Genomic DNA, 15,751 nt, shown 5'->3' on the forward strand with positions numbered 1-15,751 from the left:
TTCCTGGGATCTTTTCCTTGGGACTAATGCTGGGCAAGAGGGATGGCGAGAGCCACAGGCTGACCTTGCAGGAAAGGGGCAGCCTGTGGTCACTCACGGTGGCCTCTGTTTGTCCCACAGCTCAGAGCCATGTCATCAGGCCAGCAGGTGTGGCACACGGCCATGCCGCCCCCTGGCCAGAGCAGCCCCACAGCCACGGTGCCCAGGTCCCCCAGCTCAGTCAGCGGCCCCAGGTCCCCCAGCTCGACCAGCAACCCCAGGTCCCCCGGTTCGGCCAGCGGCTCCAGGTCCCCCGGTTCGGCCAGCGGCTCCAGGTCCCCCAGGACCCCTGGCTCAGAGAAGGTGGCCTCCCCGCTGGAGTGCTCCATCTGCTTCTCTGGCTATGACAACATCTTCAAGACGCCCAAGGAGCTGTCCTGCACTCACGTGTTCTGCTTAGAATGCCTGGCACGGCTGGCAGCCGCCCAGCCAACAGGCCGACCTGGCGGTGAGGCTGTGCCCTGCCCGTTCTGCCGGCAGCCCACGGCTGTGCCCGCCGCCGGGGCCCCCGCACTGCGCACCAGCCGGCAGCTGCAAGCCAGGATGCCGGCGCACCTGCGGCGGGAGGAGCCCGTGTGGCTGGAGGGCACCAAGCTGTGCTGCCGGGCCCCGTCCCCCGCCCCCGGCCTCGCGGCACCCAGCTTCGTGTGCGTGGACGTGGGCCTGAGCAAGCCCACCGAGCCCGCCCCACCCACGACTGCCCCAGACCCCGCCCACCGCCGCAGCCGCGTGGCCCGCTGCTGGGCGCGCTTGGGGGACTGGAGGCGCATGGCGCTGGTCACGGCCCTGCTGCTGGTGCTCTTCTGCGTGGTGCTCTGGCCCGTGCAGTGCGCGCTCAAGACCGGGAGCCTGCACTGCCTGACCCGGCCCCCGGGCCACGCTGCCACGGCCACCGTCAGCTACACAACCACCTTCTCTCTCCGGCCCTTGGCGGACGACTAGGGCTGTCCCGTGCTCCACGCGTGGGGCCCCAGCCCGAGCTGGAGTCACGGGTGCAGCAGCCGTTGAGTCAGTCCCTCGGGGATGCCAGAGGGGTCCTAACATCTTTGAAGGCTACATTTGGCTCACCTGCCCCCCAGGGTATGGGGCTGGGTCCTGATGGGGTGGACAAAAGGGTCCCCGAAGCCTTCAAGAATCACAGACTCCTATGAGCCCCAGAGACCACTCCCTAACTCCCATCATACAGATGGGGAAACTGAGACCTGGGACAGACAGCCTGGCGAGCACCCTCTTTACACACAGTGAATCGCTCACAGGGGTGGCCCCTCGAGGAGAAGGGACTCGCCGTCCTTGTCTTATTTTCACATTTCACCCACAGCTCCTTCCCCAGACGTTTCCCCAGGCAGGGCTGGTTCCTTCCGTTGGCTGGGGGTGCTGATCCTGCCCTCTGACCAGGGAACAGAATGCAGCGGCAGAGCCCAGCCGCCCAGTGCCCATCCCACCTGCCTGAATTGTATATTTTAAATAAATTATTTTGTAATCACATTTGGTATGGGCTCCTCATCCTGTGCGCCCGCCTCCCTGCACCACTGGGTCCCGCCCTCCAGAAAAGCCCACCGTCCGGCCCTACCCCAATCCAGAGAGCACTCCTACTGGATCAGACTCTCAGCAACCCCTAGGGTGGGTGGGCCCCAGGTTCTAGGCAGTCCAACTCCGGTCCCCTCTGGGCTGTGGACAGGCTGCAGCCGTTCTGGATTTGCTGTCTCACAGGACCGTGAAGCTCCCCCAGGGAGGTGGGGAAGGCCCAGAGCACCTGGGACTGGGCCAGGCCTTGGCCTGGTGGTCCAGTGCCCTCCTTCCCCGTGCTCAACTGTGGTCACGCAGGGCCGCACCCCCAAGAAGCCAAGGCCCCACCGGCGATCCTGCTAGAAGACCTGACAGGAGGACTGCAGAACCCCATTGCCCCCCAGGAACTGAGGCCTAAGGGTACACAGCAGCAGAGATGGTGACAACCAGTGTGTCCTGAAGAGCCACCAACCTCAGGTCCCTCCAGCAGACTTCTCTGGGCCTGGTTGGTGAAGCGGCAAAGTCCTGCCAGCCCCCACTGCCACCCCCACGCGGTTCTTCTATCAACCCCGGGAAGCCTGTAGCACCAGGTTGGCATGGCCAAGAGAGGCCAGGCTGGTTCTGGCTCATACTAGTCTCGGCGTCCTCACCCTTCACCCCTCATCCCAAAGCCCAGGACTTCCTGCTCCAACCAGCTGAGCCTCTGGCTAAGGTGGGGAGACCCTGGAGACGCTGGCCTCAGTTGTGGGGACCCAAACACACCCTTTCCCCAGGCCCCAACAAAGACACAGAACTGGGAATGGCATTTTACTGAGGACACGACAAAGCCACAGCACCATTGGGGATGGGAGGATGCGTGTGACCGTGGACCACATGACAGTGCCATCGCCCCCGTCACACACCACTCACGCACACACGAGCCTCGCCCTCATCATGGGCAGGGCCAGGCACATAAGCATCTCACAGCATTCCCTCATGCAGCAAGCATGCATGTATCCTCCTGTGAGCGCAACGTCACAGCTTGAACCACAATGTCATGGCCAGGGAGTAAGCCAATGCTCGGGCCCCATCCCAGACCACACCACTGCGGCAGGGCTGAGGAGGGCTCCGGGGGATGCAAAGGAGCTTGGGCACAAACACGTGGCTAGTCAGGTCAAGCACGGACTGGCCACCACCTTGCTGGTCACTCATGTCACACATACGGGGCGACACTCAAACATGTGACACACAGGGTCACACGTGGTCACTGGTGGCCTCCCACATTGAGACAAGCCACAGCCTGAAGGCCTGCCCCCGCCACCCTCACCTGGGAGCCCCTGAAGGGACAGAGTCACCAGTTGGCACAACCAACTGCCTCTCCCCATTTCTGGGTGTCCAGGCCTCGTGGGTGGGTCTGAGGGGCAGACTCCCGGACCTCTTCCCCCAGCGCTCCTGGACAAGCCACAGTCTGCACTATCCTAAACGCGGTCTGTTGAAGAACGGGAAGGCCGGCTTTCCTGGGCTCAGAACCTCCTCCGCGGCTCCAGCCGCACCGGGGGCGCGAACACGCGGGGCCTCTCACCTCCCGAGGCTCAGCAAATTTGCGTACACGCCGCCGGAGGTCTCTGGGGTCCTGCGGGTGGAGAAGGAGTGTCTTTCGTCTCTTCACGCACCCACGCCCCGGCCACGCCCCCGCGGCCTCCCAGCTCCCGGCGGGGACCCCAGCCTGGTTCTGCTCCACGACGCCCTGACTCACGCTGCGGGCGCTCGGGACGGCGCGGGTCCAGGGCCGTGGCCGAGGTCGGCGGGCACGGCGCCCACGTTCTGATAGTCGCGCTCCGACGGCTCGCGCTGGGGGTGGGGACGCCGGTCACCATGGTGATGCCCGCGCAGGCCCCGCCCCGGCCCGCCCCCGCCCCCACCTGCTCGCGCAGGCGCAGCTGCTCTCCCTGGATGTACTGCTGCAGCGCCAGGTACACGAACTTGTACTGCGCCTCGGTCTGCACCATCCCCGAGCGCTGCCGTCGCACCAGCTGAATCGTCTTGGGAACGTCGATGTCGCAGTCCAGCCCTGGAGATGAGTGCGCTCAGGGCGGGCCCGGGAGAGTGGGCCGTGGCTCGATGGGAGGGACGGGGCTAGAGAAGAGGGGCGGCTCACCCTGCCTGCGGATGAGGTCCACCAAGATGTCAATCACGATGATGGTGCCGGTGCGTCCGATGCCGGCGCTGTGAGGACGGACCGGGAGGCCTGTGGCGAGTTCGCCGGACGAAGCCGTGGCCCCGCCCCGAGCAGCACCTACGCCGCGTGGCCACGCCCACGCCGCGTGGCCACGCCCCCGCCCCCAGCCGCACCTGCAGTGCACCACCATGGGTCCGGCCCCCGGCGTGCTTCTCTGTGCCTGGTTCACCTCCTCTAGGAAGCCCAGGACTCCGGCGGGCTCGGCGGGGACGCCGTGGTCAGGCCAGCTGAAGTACTGGTAATGCTTCACTGTGCGTGGCGGCTCCTCCTGGGCGGGGCGAGCCGGTGAGCGCCACCCGGGCAAGTCTGGGCAGTTCCCAGGTGGGGCCGGGCCGCGGGGTCAGAGAAGGCGGGAACTGCTGTGACCCCCGAGGTGGGAGGGGCGCAGGGAATGAACCAGGAAGAGGCACAGCACGGCCAGGAGGAGTAGCCGGCTGGGCCGGACAGCGCGGGAGAAATATAGGGGATTAAGGGCTTGGGGGGCCCCACAGATGGCCCCAGCTGGCTCAAGTGCTGGGGAAGGGAAGAAGGAGCAGGCTTTAGGGGCAGTGAGTTCTATTTGGGAAGGGCCAAACGCGAGAGGTCTGTTAGACAGAGGGGACCCGTGGAGGGATCTGTGCCTGCGACAGAAGTAGGCACCACTGGCATACACAGGAGACTGAAGTTGCTGATGGGCCAGGAGGAGACTGTGGAGGGCGAGGCCAATGTGGGTGTGAGGTCACCGAGTCCCTGGACTGGCCCCTGGGGCCTGGTGTTGAGAATGTGGCCTGCCTGTGAACACTGCTCAACAGGCCCAGCCCAAGACTGTGCCGACTGGGTTGAGGGACACAGAAGCCAACAAGATCAGTGGGGTTGGGTGGGGCCAGGTAGGGGGTTCTCCCTACACAGGCCCTCCTCACCCCCAGCGCAGACCTGGGGACTCCCTGACCACTTTGACTCTGGCCTCGTATGTCCCGTTGCCCTCAAGGCTCACCTGGTCTGGCCGCCACACCTTCAGCTCCCGCACACAGTAGCCCTGGGACTGGTATTCAGCCACGTTGCACACGTGCACACAGCCGTACTCTTGGCTGCCATGCAGCTCTGGCCAGTATCGGAAACACTTGTTCTGGGAGGGAGTGCTTTGCATCAACATTGCTGCAAGACCACCAGCAGCACCCTTGCCCCTGTGCCCTGCAGGGACACACGCATACATGCATGCACACAGGGGCTCTCCAGGGCCATCCCCGCTCCCCAGAGCTTCCCGAAGACTGAAGAAGCAAGGTGAGGCCAGTGACCGGCACAAGTCCAGATGAGCACATGAGGACAAGCCTGAGCTCCTACCCGGCCTCGCTCCACTTCCCTGGTGGTCATGACGATGACACGTGTGTTCTCCTGGTGCACCATCCTCCAGAAGGCAGACACTGTTGTTGGCAGACAGCCCTGGGTGGCGATGTATACCTTGCCAAGTCCATGGCCTGGCTTTTCCTCTGGGTCACTCTGAAAGGGGGTGGTGGTCAGCTGCCTACTGTTTCCAGGATTTAACGTGCCAGAGAACAAGTGCAAGTCTATGCAAATGATATGCAGAGCAGCACCGGGTGGCTCACACACAAAGTCCCTCCCACCACAGGCTAGGGAGGAGCTTAGGACCAATGTTTAGTCCAGCCCCCTCTGAGGACCCCTTGGGGACTGCCACGCCCCTTCCCCCAAATAACTGAAGCCTGGGGTCCTGCCTCTTCCTAGGCCTGCCAGCAGGAGCTCCAGGCTCATAATGGGACAGGAGACTGGCATGTGGCCAGACTTGGCTCAAGGAGTCCTGTCTGATGCACACCGGGCCACACTTGCAGCTGGCCACTCACACCTGCCTCGCGCACACCCACCCTGATGTAGTTGGCGTTGATGTAGTCGGCTCCAGGTACGTTGTCGTCCACACCACGCAGGACAACACGGGTGGTATCAACTGGGAAGGGAAGATGCCGCTCAGGTCTCCAGAGGACCCCTGTGGCAGAGGACCCGCGGTTGGAAGCGGCCCCGCCCCCTCACATGGAAGGATGTTCTTGTAGCGATTCTTGGGCTTGTTCTCCAGCCGCTGTCCCTCCTTCCGGGGGTACAGGAGCCGGCATTCCTGCTGCTGCAGCATCTGGCAAGGCGGAGGAGGCTTCAGCCGAGGTCCGACGCTCCCCCAGATCCCCCAACACCCATCCCACCTCCCCGCCCGCGCCCTTCTGCCGGCCCTCCCCCGGCCAGAGGATGAAGTCTGGCACCTCGAACTCCTCCCAGAAGCCCTGCTTGGCCTTCTCGCCGACATCCGTGGGCCTGTTGAGCTCCCGCACGCGGCTCTCCATGCTTGCGGCAGTGATCCTTGTGGCCTTGAGGGGCTGACAGGGAGAGGCCCGTGTCCAACTGGGTAGGGTCCCTCGGCGCCCTTTTCCCTGGGTTGGGAGCAACCCACTCTGGCTCCCAAGGCCACATCAGGGTGCATACCTGCTTGAGGGGCACCACGGCTCCCGACTTCTCCACCATGGGGTTCTTCTTGTAGCGCTCAACCAGGTCGCTGAGGGAGTCGAAGCGCTCCCCGCCTCCCACGTCGTACTTCCCGTCTGGCTGTGGGACGACAATGAGGGGTCTGGCGACAATGAGGGGTCTGGCCGCTGCTGCCTCCCCTGAGCCCCACCCCCATCCTGGCCTTGCCTCCCACCTGGAAGCGGATCATGATGTGGGTGACCGGTGGTCGGTGGTCCTCCTTGTCGGGCTGCTTTGCGAGCACCGACAGCACAAAGTCCCCGGGCTTGCTTTGACTCTCCCGCACCAGGAAGCTGCCCGGACGCCCCTTTTCCAACAGCAGCTTCTCAGCCTCTTTGCCAGACAGGTGCCCATGGTACCACCTGACCCGGGGAAGGGGGTGGGAGCACAGGTGAGACTGGGGGTCACAGCCTGGCCAGGTGAGGGGGCACAGACCGGATACAGCTGGAAGGCTCCCAGACAGACCCACACAGACCTCAGGGGCGCAGGCAGCAGCCCACCCAAGCCGGTCACAGTTTGCCCCGCCCACCTCCCTGACCCTCCCCTCCCCTAGAGCCGGCGGGAGGCAGGACAGGAGGGCTGTGCAGGGCCCGGGGTGGCCACCAGATGGCAGCCTGGTCCTCAGCGAGGAGGGGAAGGGCCACCTCCCCAGAGCCGCCCCACCCCTACCCTGGCGGGTGCAGCTCCCTCTGGCCTCAGCAGTGCAGTTGGGAAAACGGAGGCTGGAAGAACCCGCTCACCCCACGTGACCCGCCAGGAGGGCAGGGGTAGGCCGGCTGCAGGACCACTGCCACACACAAACGCCCGCATCCCGTGCCTGGGACCTAGAGGAAATGATGCCCCGGACCCCAGGGGACCGTTGTGCGGGACACCCAGAAGCGCCCTCGGATACTGCGCAGACTCCGGCGGATGTGCTCACCGCTCGGGCGTGGGGTCCTGGCAGCCCAGCGGGTGCCGAAGCTCGACCGGGGCCCCGCTGCGCTCCCGGAGGAGCGCCCCCCGCTGGCCGGTGTAGTGCTGCACCAGCTCCGCCAGCGTCGCGAACTTCTCGCCACCATACAGATCGTAATAGTCGCCCGTGTTCTGGATCTTGATGTGGGTCACCTCGTCTTGGCGCCTGGAAGGGCGGGTGCGCCGGCCGCTGTTGGGAGGCCGCTCCCACTGTCACCACCCTCAGCCTCCAGGCCGTCTGGGCTGCTCCTGCCCCAGGGACTGGCCTCTGCGTGGCGCGGCCCAGGCCACGGCCAGGCCCCAGTTCAACCTGTATGCAGACAGCCCTCCACGACAGGCTCTGCCTCACCCGACCACTGGCCCGGGCTCTAGATGACTGGGGACAGACAGGTCCCCAAGACAGCTTCTCCCAGGCCCCACAGCGTGGCCGGAGGAGCCCCAGGGAAGAACACGGTTCTCCAAGGTGAGGGAAGTCCAGCCTGAGGGTTAACCTCAGTCCTGCCTGATGCCTCAGGTTCAGCAAAGAACCTGGAAAGATCTAGAGCCCTTTTGGAATCCCCCTTCCCCAGACCACCACTCTCACAGACTGACCTTTCCCCATCCAGGGTGGACATGGGTCTGGCTGTCCACTCCCCACCCCTCCTCCCCACACATGGGCTCCAGCCAGACCTGAAGATGGGAGTGCAATCACAGCCCTTGCAGCCCCCTGCCCGCCCCCCCGAGGACCCACCTCCCTGAGAGTCTTAGAAATACTTCCCTCCTGCCCAGAGGTTGCCTGGTCAGGCTCCCCAGCCCCCCCAAGAGCTCTCGGTGTCCAGCCCCCAGTGTGGTCCTCAACACCCAGGAAGCTGCCTACCACTCGGGAGGACTGGGGACCCTCATCCCCACCTGTGCCCCCAGCTGTGGGCATTCAGACTGAAGCCTCCTGGGGCCATAGGCTCGCTCCCACCCACCTGACAGACAGTGTGAAGCCCCCTGGGCAGCTCGTGCTGGGTCTCGCCAGGAAGGTCCCATGCCGGCCTCTGGACAAGAGCAGCTGCTCCGCCTGAACCCCGCTGATGTTGGGGTGAAACCACCTGCAATGAGGATAGCCAGTCAGCGACGCCAGGGAGCCAGGAGACGCTGTGCCCAGGGTACAACCCCCCAATGCTGACCCACACCCAGCCTCCGGCACCATTTACATGGCACCTGCCCTCAGCGCCTATGTGGGCTGTCCCCAGCTCACACCTTCCCTGGGCGGTGACCGCAGGGTATGAGTGCCGTGGGTCCCAGAGACACAGATGGGCAGTGCTGTGCAGTGCTCTGTCTCAGGGCTGAAAACACCGCCTGGGGACTAGCACATGTGCTTGAATGTGCACGACTGCCTGGTGGGCTGGGACATAGGCAGGTGGGTGGTTGGATGGCTGCATCTTAGAGGCAGAACCAGTGTGGCTGGACCACCAGGAGCTACTGACCATGGGGCAGGTGTTGGTGAGGGGCTGGAGGGGGCTCCAGGCTAAGCGGAGCCTCCCCCTCCTGCCCCAGCCCTGATTCCCTGCGACTGCTCCTTCCAGGCCTCCCCCAAGAGATGGGGGACAGCCAGCGAGGGCCCTTTGCAAGGCCACACATGAGTCCACGTCTGAGATCACAACTCTGTTTTCTTTACCCCAGTGGCTTTTGTCCCAGTGTGTCCCCCCTCCCGTTAGGGCAGGGACTTCTGGGCCAAGGACCTGATACCACAGGTCCTTGTGTGGTAGTCGCAGTGTGTCAGGAAGGAGAAGCAGGAATGGCTGAACGAGGGACGAGGGAGGGAACAGATGAAGGAATGGCCCCTTTGCTCTGCCCCCCGGTGGCCCCCCAGCAGTAACACTGTAACATGAACCTCGTCTATCATGCCATCTTGTTCGGAGGTGTCCCCTGTTCACTGCACAGATGACACACAGTGTGGGGGAGGGTGCGCTCAGGGACCTGCATCTGGACCCCCAACTTCAACCATGCTGCCTTGCAACCCCTATACCGAGGTCCCTAAGGTGGCACCCCCCCAGTCACAACCTGGGCACATTGGGCAGGGCTGCTGTGCCCTGGCTGGACCCTGGCCTGCCCCCATAGTGACCTGCGAGATGGGAGCCAGAAAAGGACAATGCTGCCCCCACAGAGATTTTTCTAGAATGGGGTCAGCTCACATCTCTTGTTTCAAAGCCACCGGACCCTCCTCCCTGCAGACCCTCCTGCTGTTGGTTCCTCCTCTTCCCAAAGGCCCCCTGTGTCCTGCTGCCAGCTCCCTATTCTGGTCTGTACTGTCCAACATGGGAACCCACAGCATGTGGGGATGTGAACACAGGTGAATTAAAATTCAACCAGATTCCAGTTCCTCGGTCACACGGGCCACATTTCCCTGCTGACAGCCAGGAGACAGTGCAGGACACAAACATCACCAACGAAGGAAGTTCTGGCCTGTGTGGGCCAGAACTGCGTGGGTTCACACTGCCGTCCTAGCCCAAGTGCCCCCAGACCTGTGCCCTCGCCTTCCAGCCCCACTGAGACCTCAGCTCAGGGCCGTGTGCTGAGCTCGGTCCTCACAGCATCTGATACAGTGGACCACACCTCCTAGAAACACATCCTCCGAGTTCCCCACACTCCCTCGTCTTCTGCCCCATGTGGCCGGGGTCTTTGGCTGGGGCCTCCACCTCCTCTTTCTCACCCTGGCTATTGGAGCCCCCCACCGCTGCCCTATGCCTGCCTACATGTCCAGCCCCGCTGGGGCTCTGGGCTTCAAACTCACAGACCCCACTCTTCTCAGTACCCATTTGGAAAGGTCAACAGCATCTCTATCCGAACACTTGCAAAATTCTAAGCTCCTGATAACAGCCCAAAGCCCCCGACCTTGGTCCTCCCCACTCAGCGAAGGGGGCCACCACACAGCCCCTCTCAGGGGGCAGCCCCTGGCTCTCTCCCAGCACCACCACTCTGTCCATCAGTGCCCTGTCGGCTGAACTCCCAAGTAACGCTCAGGGCTGACCACTCCCCCACAGCCAGCGCCCACCAGCTCTCGCCTACACTGTTGATTCCAGGCCTGTCCTTATCCTTGACCCTACAACCAAAGGCAGAGGGCTTCTCAGAAAGTGCACCTCAAGGCACTTGAAGCTGGCCAGTGGCCCTCATGGGAGAACTAGGTCCCGTCCAGCACTCCCTTACCCAATGGGCTCGCTCTGGGAAGCCCCGTTCTCCATGTCTGTTCACTGACCTTGTTTGGCCATCTCCACCCGCCCCCGTGGGGCACGGCTCACATTTCCTGAGAGGCCCTCCCCAGCCAGCAGTCCAGCTCCACCCCTGCCCCTACCTTCTATATGTGGCACTTGTCAACAGCAGACAGGCACATACGTGCTTTTGTGTTTATTTGTCACCCTGTGTCTTCACCACTAAACATAAACGCCCATGGGGACAGGCTCTGCTCTGACCTCGATGGATCCCCAGGGTCCACATTTTGCTTCAGAGAGGCCCGGAAGCTCAGGTGACCTGGCCAGGGCCACCCAGCACAAGCAATACTCCCTGAGGGGAGGGAGGACCGCCAGTCAGGCACTTCCTGAGCTTTGGGCCTGGTGTTCCAAGCTCCCTCCCACTCTGGTTCAAACGGGGGAGCCAGGCCTGGGGGCAATTTTGGTCCAGTGGTCCAGCAGGTGAGGCTGCCAGGGAAGCTTCCTGGTGATCTGCAGGGCCAGTCACAAGAGAGCAGCAAGGCCACCAGGAAAAGGGCGATGGCCTTGTGCCATCCCAGGACTGGCACTAACGCGCTGCAGAGGGGACTGGAACCCAGCAGCAAGCTTCTGACCCCCCCAGCCACCCACTCAGCAGAACCACATCCTGTGCCCACATATCCCCTCCCCCGGCCCAGCAGCCTCAGACTCAAGTCCAAGATGGGCAATGCCCAGAGTGCGGGGGCAGGGGTTCAGGGTGGAGGCCCAGCGTCAAAGCCACAGAGAGGGGAGAACGGCACCTTGTTTGTCCTTCCAAGGGCTCTCAATCATACTTTCCATCACCCTCTCCTCCCCACACGCTGCCACTGGGTCTATCAGGTGGAAATCTCCAGGGGTGGGGCGTCCTGAGAGGTTGCAACAGCTCCCACCAGCGCCCTCCCACCATCCCTGGCCCAGGCAGGGCCTCACGTCCCCCCACCTGGCCTGGAGGCACAGCCTGCTGCCCCTGACTGACGGGGGGCGGGGGAGGGAGAAGTAGGAAGTCGTCTCCAATGCCCACAGCCCCACTTTGCCAGAGCCCAGGGTCACCTCTATGCTGAAGGGCTTCCTGCTCCGTTTGGGTCAGTGACTCACCACGTGGTGACGGGGCCAGGCAGGCCCAGGGAGGGCCAGGGAGGCACGGTGGTGGGCCGGGCATACTGAGCCCCCCAAAAGTCTAACAGCCTGGGCTCCTCAAGGCCCAGCTGAGCCCAGTCTGTGCCCAGGATCCCAGGACAGCACGGTCACCTAAGAGATCAGCCTGAACCCAGACTGGCCATAGACTGGTCCAGCTCTCTGCATGACCTTGGTGTCCCATCCTTAGATGGCACAGCTCCAACCCTGGGACCCTGGGAGACACATGAATGGCCTGTCAACATGCCTATCCATGATACAGGGGCTGGACACGCCTGCAGGACAGACATTTTTGTGATGGTGGATGGCACACGGGCAGTGGAGAGGGGTCCTGGGTTGGAATTCCAGGACTGAGATTCACAGAGCACAGGCAGTGCCCTTCCCCATCTTCCTGCTCCGGCCCCCAGGCTCCAGCAAGCATCCCACCACCACCACCACCACCAGCGCTTCCCAGAGGAATTTCAATCAACCAAGTTCCGTCCTATCTATACGTCCTATCTATATGGAACCAAGTTAACCAAACACGTGCTTTTCCTGTCCGACCCCTGGACTGAAAAGTTGCCTGAAGAGGGGCTCAGCAGCTCCTCCCCACAGGGCCCAGCCCTCTTCCAGGCACCACTATCAACACATCAAACCACAGAGCTGGGAGCCCTGGGGTGAGTGGTGCCGATGGCTGGTGGTGCCCGTTGACCCACAAACCACAGGGCCATGGGAAAGGGCCATGGGGTGGGGGCAGGTGCGGGGGATGGGCTTTACTTGTGATTTGGTCCAGCCTGCCCAGGTCTGATAGAGGTGTGGGCAGGGGCCCAGGGGACAGAGGAGTGACAGTCCAGATGGTCATCAAAGGGTGGGGCAGGGAGGGGTTGGCGATGGTGGGCAGAGCCCCACCCGGGGCTTTCCCAGGCTGTCCCAGGGTCACACACACACATGACATGGACATGGCCTTCCCCAAGCACCAAAACTTGCCCGGGGACAAATAAGAGTGAGGCTGACCAAAGCTCGAGGGGTACTCCAACTACACCCTGGAACCCTTTCCTCCCTGAGTTCCAGCTGGATGTTAAACCTTGGAACCCCAGGGCTTTAGGGCTGACAAATGCTTAGAGATCCAACTCACACCCACTATTCCTGAGCCCAAGAGGACCCATGAGTCTGCTGAGGCCTGTGTGCCAGGAAGCTCCTTATAACACCCCTCGCAGGGGGCCTGGACCCTCACTGCTGAGGCACTGCTGGTGGGAGGTGGGGGAGGCAAGGGTCTCTGCCTTGGGCTGGGGACCTTGCTCAGGCAGACAGAAGCCCTGTGGGCCCTGTACCTCAGACCTTGCCCAGCCCCTCATAGATCTAGGGGCTCACTCAGGGTCTAGGTGACCACTCCTGTGACCTCTGGCCTCACCAAGCCCTAGAAGAGGGTATTCTGGATGTACCAGAAAGCAGTGACATGTGTCTTATACCTTTGTGGCTCCCCACTGACATGCACATGCATTCTCGAATCTGAGCTCACACGTGTGTGTGTGTGTGTGTGTGTGCACACACCCAGGGAGCAGGGATTCGGCAGAAGGAAGTGCCCAGTTCCTGTCACACTCTCCATGGAGGCAGGAAGCCGGAGACCTGGGGCCTGTTTGGCTCTCACACTCCTACTGCCAGGGAGCCTGGCCCCTAAGAGGGGAGGTAAGCCTGTTGAAGAAGGGCTGGTCCTTGCAAGTAGGCATGGTCAAGGGACCAAGTCGAGAGGGAGGCTAGACCCTCTGTGCCTTCCTACTGCTTCTGCCCTCAGTTTCCGGCCTAGGGAAAGGAGAGGTGCCCCGCCAAGGGGAACACATCTCTGGTGGCCAAAAGGGAGCCTGGAGCAGGACAAGGAATCCAGAGGGGTACACAGGGATGGTCTGCCACTATCCTGACACCTGCTGCCTACTCTAGGCTCCCAACACTGCCACCCACCACCTTCAGGGCACATTCCGTACCCTGGGGTCAGAACACCTCTGACCTCTACCCAGGCCCAGCCCCCGATGGGAGAGAGTCCTTTCCACCCGCCTCAGTGAGGCTGTCCTCCGGCTGGACCCAGGCATCTGGCCCTGGCTGTGGCGGGGGGGTTGGTGTCAGGATGTCAGGCCTGGGGCTGACCGGGCTGGGAGTGCAAGACGTCCCAGGGTCGCATCTCGCCTGCGGTTCCCAAGTTCATCTCCTGGAGTCGCGGAGTCGGGCCACCGGGCAGCCCAGGCTCACCTGCGCGAGGTCATGTCTGCTCCGCACCCAGCGCTCCGCGGGGTCCAGGCGGCCGCGCCCTCGGGCCGCTCCGAGGAAGCCACGCCCAGTTTAAAAGCCCCGCCCAGAGACCACGCCCATCCCGATGCCCCACCCCGGGCTTCCTTAAAGGCGCCGCGCCCACACGTCTTGCTGTGTTGCTGGAGAAGTTGAGATAAAAGCAAATTTTCGAGGGCGCCGAGCTTCAGACCGAGGGGTTCATACGCGTGTCCCGGCTCGGAGGGCGAAGGTGCGGTACGGCCCCCAGCCCCCCGGCTGCGTCCGAGTTATCAAAAACGGATCGGCCGGCCGGGTCCTGCTCTCCCGGGTGCCTCCTTCCAGGAGCCTCCAGGCCTTCGCGGGCACCACCTAGGAAAGCGGGGCGGAGGGTGCCCCGGGAGACCCCAGAGGCTGCTGGGGGGAGAATCCTACGTGATTGCCAGGCCTTCGGTCTCAGCCCTCCCACGCGCCCGCCACCCTCCCTGCCGACCGCTGGTCTCCCCACCGTCTAAGCGATGCTCACACCCCCAAACCTCAGCGAGTCTGTTCACGCTACAGCTGCCCCCACCCCAGCTGCCCGTCAGTCGGCCCGCGGCCACCTCTGCCCCCCTCACCCCCAGTGACCGAACGGCCTTTCCTGAGCCTGTCCCTGGGGGGCCTCACCTGGGCTCTCAACCTTTAGATCCCCCGCCAGGATGTAGGAACGTCAGGGCCTCTCCTGTCCAGCCCCTCTCCGCCACCTTTTCAGCATAGTGCCCTTTACTGCTTCCATCTCCTGATCCCAAACCCCCACCCACAGCTGCTGACAGTCTGGCCACCTGAGGGTCCTGCACTGAGAGCCCCTCCTCGTTCTGGAAGCACTGGCTCCCTCTCAGCCCTGCGGGGGAGCACCCTGGAGGACACATTCCCCAAGTCCAGCACCTCATGTCCATTAGTGCCTCCCCCACCCTGAGTCCAACCCAGCACAGGCCTATCCATTCTACCCCAAACCCCTCCCTTCTCTCCATTTGCCCTTGGGCCCCAGCACTCTGTCCCACACAGCAGGTACCCTTTTGATGAAGTCTTGACGACTCCACTTGTGCTCCAACTCCTCCAGGCGCTTCCTGCAGCTCTTCAAACAGCCCAAAGCCTCTTCCCAGGTCTGCCAGGCCCCGCGGGATCTGCGGGCTCCCATCACCCTGGCCGATGGCCCCTCCATCCTGCACGCAGGCCGCCAGCTTCCCCTCCTTCAGCTAGTGCCCCCCTCCAACTTGCTCACACTTCAGGTCTGCACTGGAGTGTCAGCTTTTGCCAGACTTTTCCTGGAGTCCCAGGCTGTCCCATTCCCTGTGTCCACTGTCCCCTGCTCACCTCCCCGCGAGCACCTGGGGATTTGAGGCCTCTCTCCTCCCTGACTCCCAGCATGTGACAGCTGCCTGGCCACATTCACATTTTTCTCTTGAGAGCACATTAATGCATAAGGGATGAGAACGTGAATGCCTGTGCTGGCTAATGGGACGCCTGGATGCTGAGCTTATGGGAGTTTTCACTTATTTTCATTTTTTTTCTTACTGACACAAAATAAAAAAACACAGATATCTTTAATAAGTCAGGAGTTCTAGGGAGGAGGCCACACACCCTCCCTTCTTTCCTGCTCCTGGTTAGAGGCTCACAGCTGTTGCACAGGCCCAAACCTTCAGTTTCCTGCTGAGGGTCTCCCAGCCTGGGCCAGTGAAAAGGGCCCCTTGTCCCACTCACCCAGGTTCCCCCAGGGCCTTCCCCGCCCTTAGTGCAGCAAGACCACTCTCCTCAGACAGCCCCCCTTCCCATTCTGGGATCCCAGGCACACACACATAGGCGGACATGTGTGCAGAAGCACACAGGGGCAGTGTGGAGGGTGCCTGTTAAGACCACCCCCAAACAGGCCACCTGGAATGCCACCTCCATGGGCCCTGCCCCACTGACTCCATGCACA

General features: G+C 62.9%; 2 protein-coding genes across 3 annotated transcripts in view; one reads left to right on the forward strand and one right to left on the reverse strand.

Annotated features, from left to right (window-relative positions):
* RNF223 (ring finger protein 223) overlaps window positions 1–1,523 on the forward strand; it is a 3,565-nt gene extending 2,042 nt beyond the window's left edge. The window contains exon 2 of the mRNA XM_081057010.1: window positions 121–1,523. Coding sequence (XP_080913136.1) covers window positions 130–981 — 852 coding nt within the window. The 5' untranslated portion in view covers window positions 121–129 and the 3' untranslated portion in view covers window positions 982–1,523. The remainder of the gene's footprint in view (window positions 1–120) is intronic.
* The window catches only part of LOC308501149 (tyrosine-protein phosphatase non-receptor type 11-like), a 21,993-nt gene extending 8,151 nt beyond the window's left edge, over window positions 1–13,842 (reverse strand). Inside the window, exons 1-15 of one of the 2 annotated variants that reach the window (XM_081056994.1) lie at window positions 13,780–13,840; window positions 8,167–8,289; window positions 7,182–7,379; window positions 6,438–6,624; window positions 6,224–6,343; window positions 6,004–6,117; window positions 5,783–5,879; window positions 5,620–5,699; window positions 5,084–5,239; window positions 4,737–4,868; window positions 3,877–4,031; window positions 3,683–3,750; window positions 3,447–3,595; window positions 3,281–3,375; window positions 3,107–3,157 (exon numbers count right to left, since the gene is read on the reverse strand). In XM_081056994.1, the coding sequence (XP_080913120.1) occupies window positions 3,107–3,157; window positions 3,281–3,375; window positions 3,447–3,595; window positions 3,683–3,750; window positions 3,877–4,031; window positions 4,737–4,868; window positions 5,084–5,239; window positions 5,620–5,699; window positions 5,783–5,879; window positions 6,004–6,117; window positions 6,224–6,343; window positions 6,438–6,624; window positions 7,182–7,379; window positions 8,167–8,289; window positions 13,780–13,793 (1,739 nt within the window). In that variant the 5' untranslated portion in view covers window positions 13,794–13,840. Of the gene's footprint in view, window positions 1–2,338; window positions 3,158–3,280; window positions 3,376–3,446; window positions 3,596–3,682; window positions 3,751–3,876; window positions 4,032–4,736; window positions 4,869–5,083; window positions 5,240–5,619; window positions 5,700–5,782; window positions 5,880–6,003; window positions 6,118–6,223; window positions 6,344–6,437; window positions 6,625–7,181; window positions 7,380–8,166; window positions 8,290–13,779 lie in introns of those variants that run through there. The other variant, XM_081056995.1, reaches the window with a different exon arrangement.
* Between the last annotated feature and the right edge of the window lie 1,909 nt (window positions 13,843–15,751).

The sequence above is a fragment of the Rhinolophus hipposideros genome (assembly GCF_964194185.1).
Source record: "Rhinolophus hipposideros genome assembly, chromosome: 8".
In the NCBI taxonomy this organism is placed as follows: Eukaryota; Metazoa; Chordata; class Mammalia; order Chiroptera; family Rhinolophidae; genus Rhinolophus; species Rhinolophus hipposideros.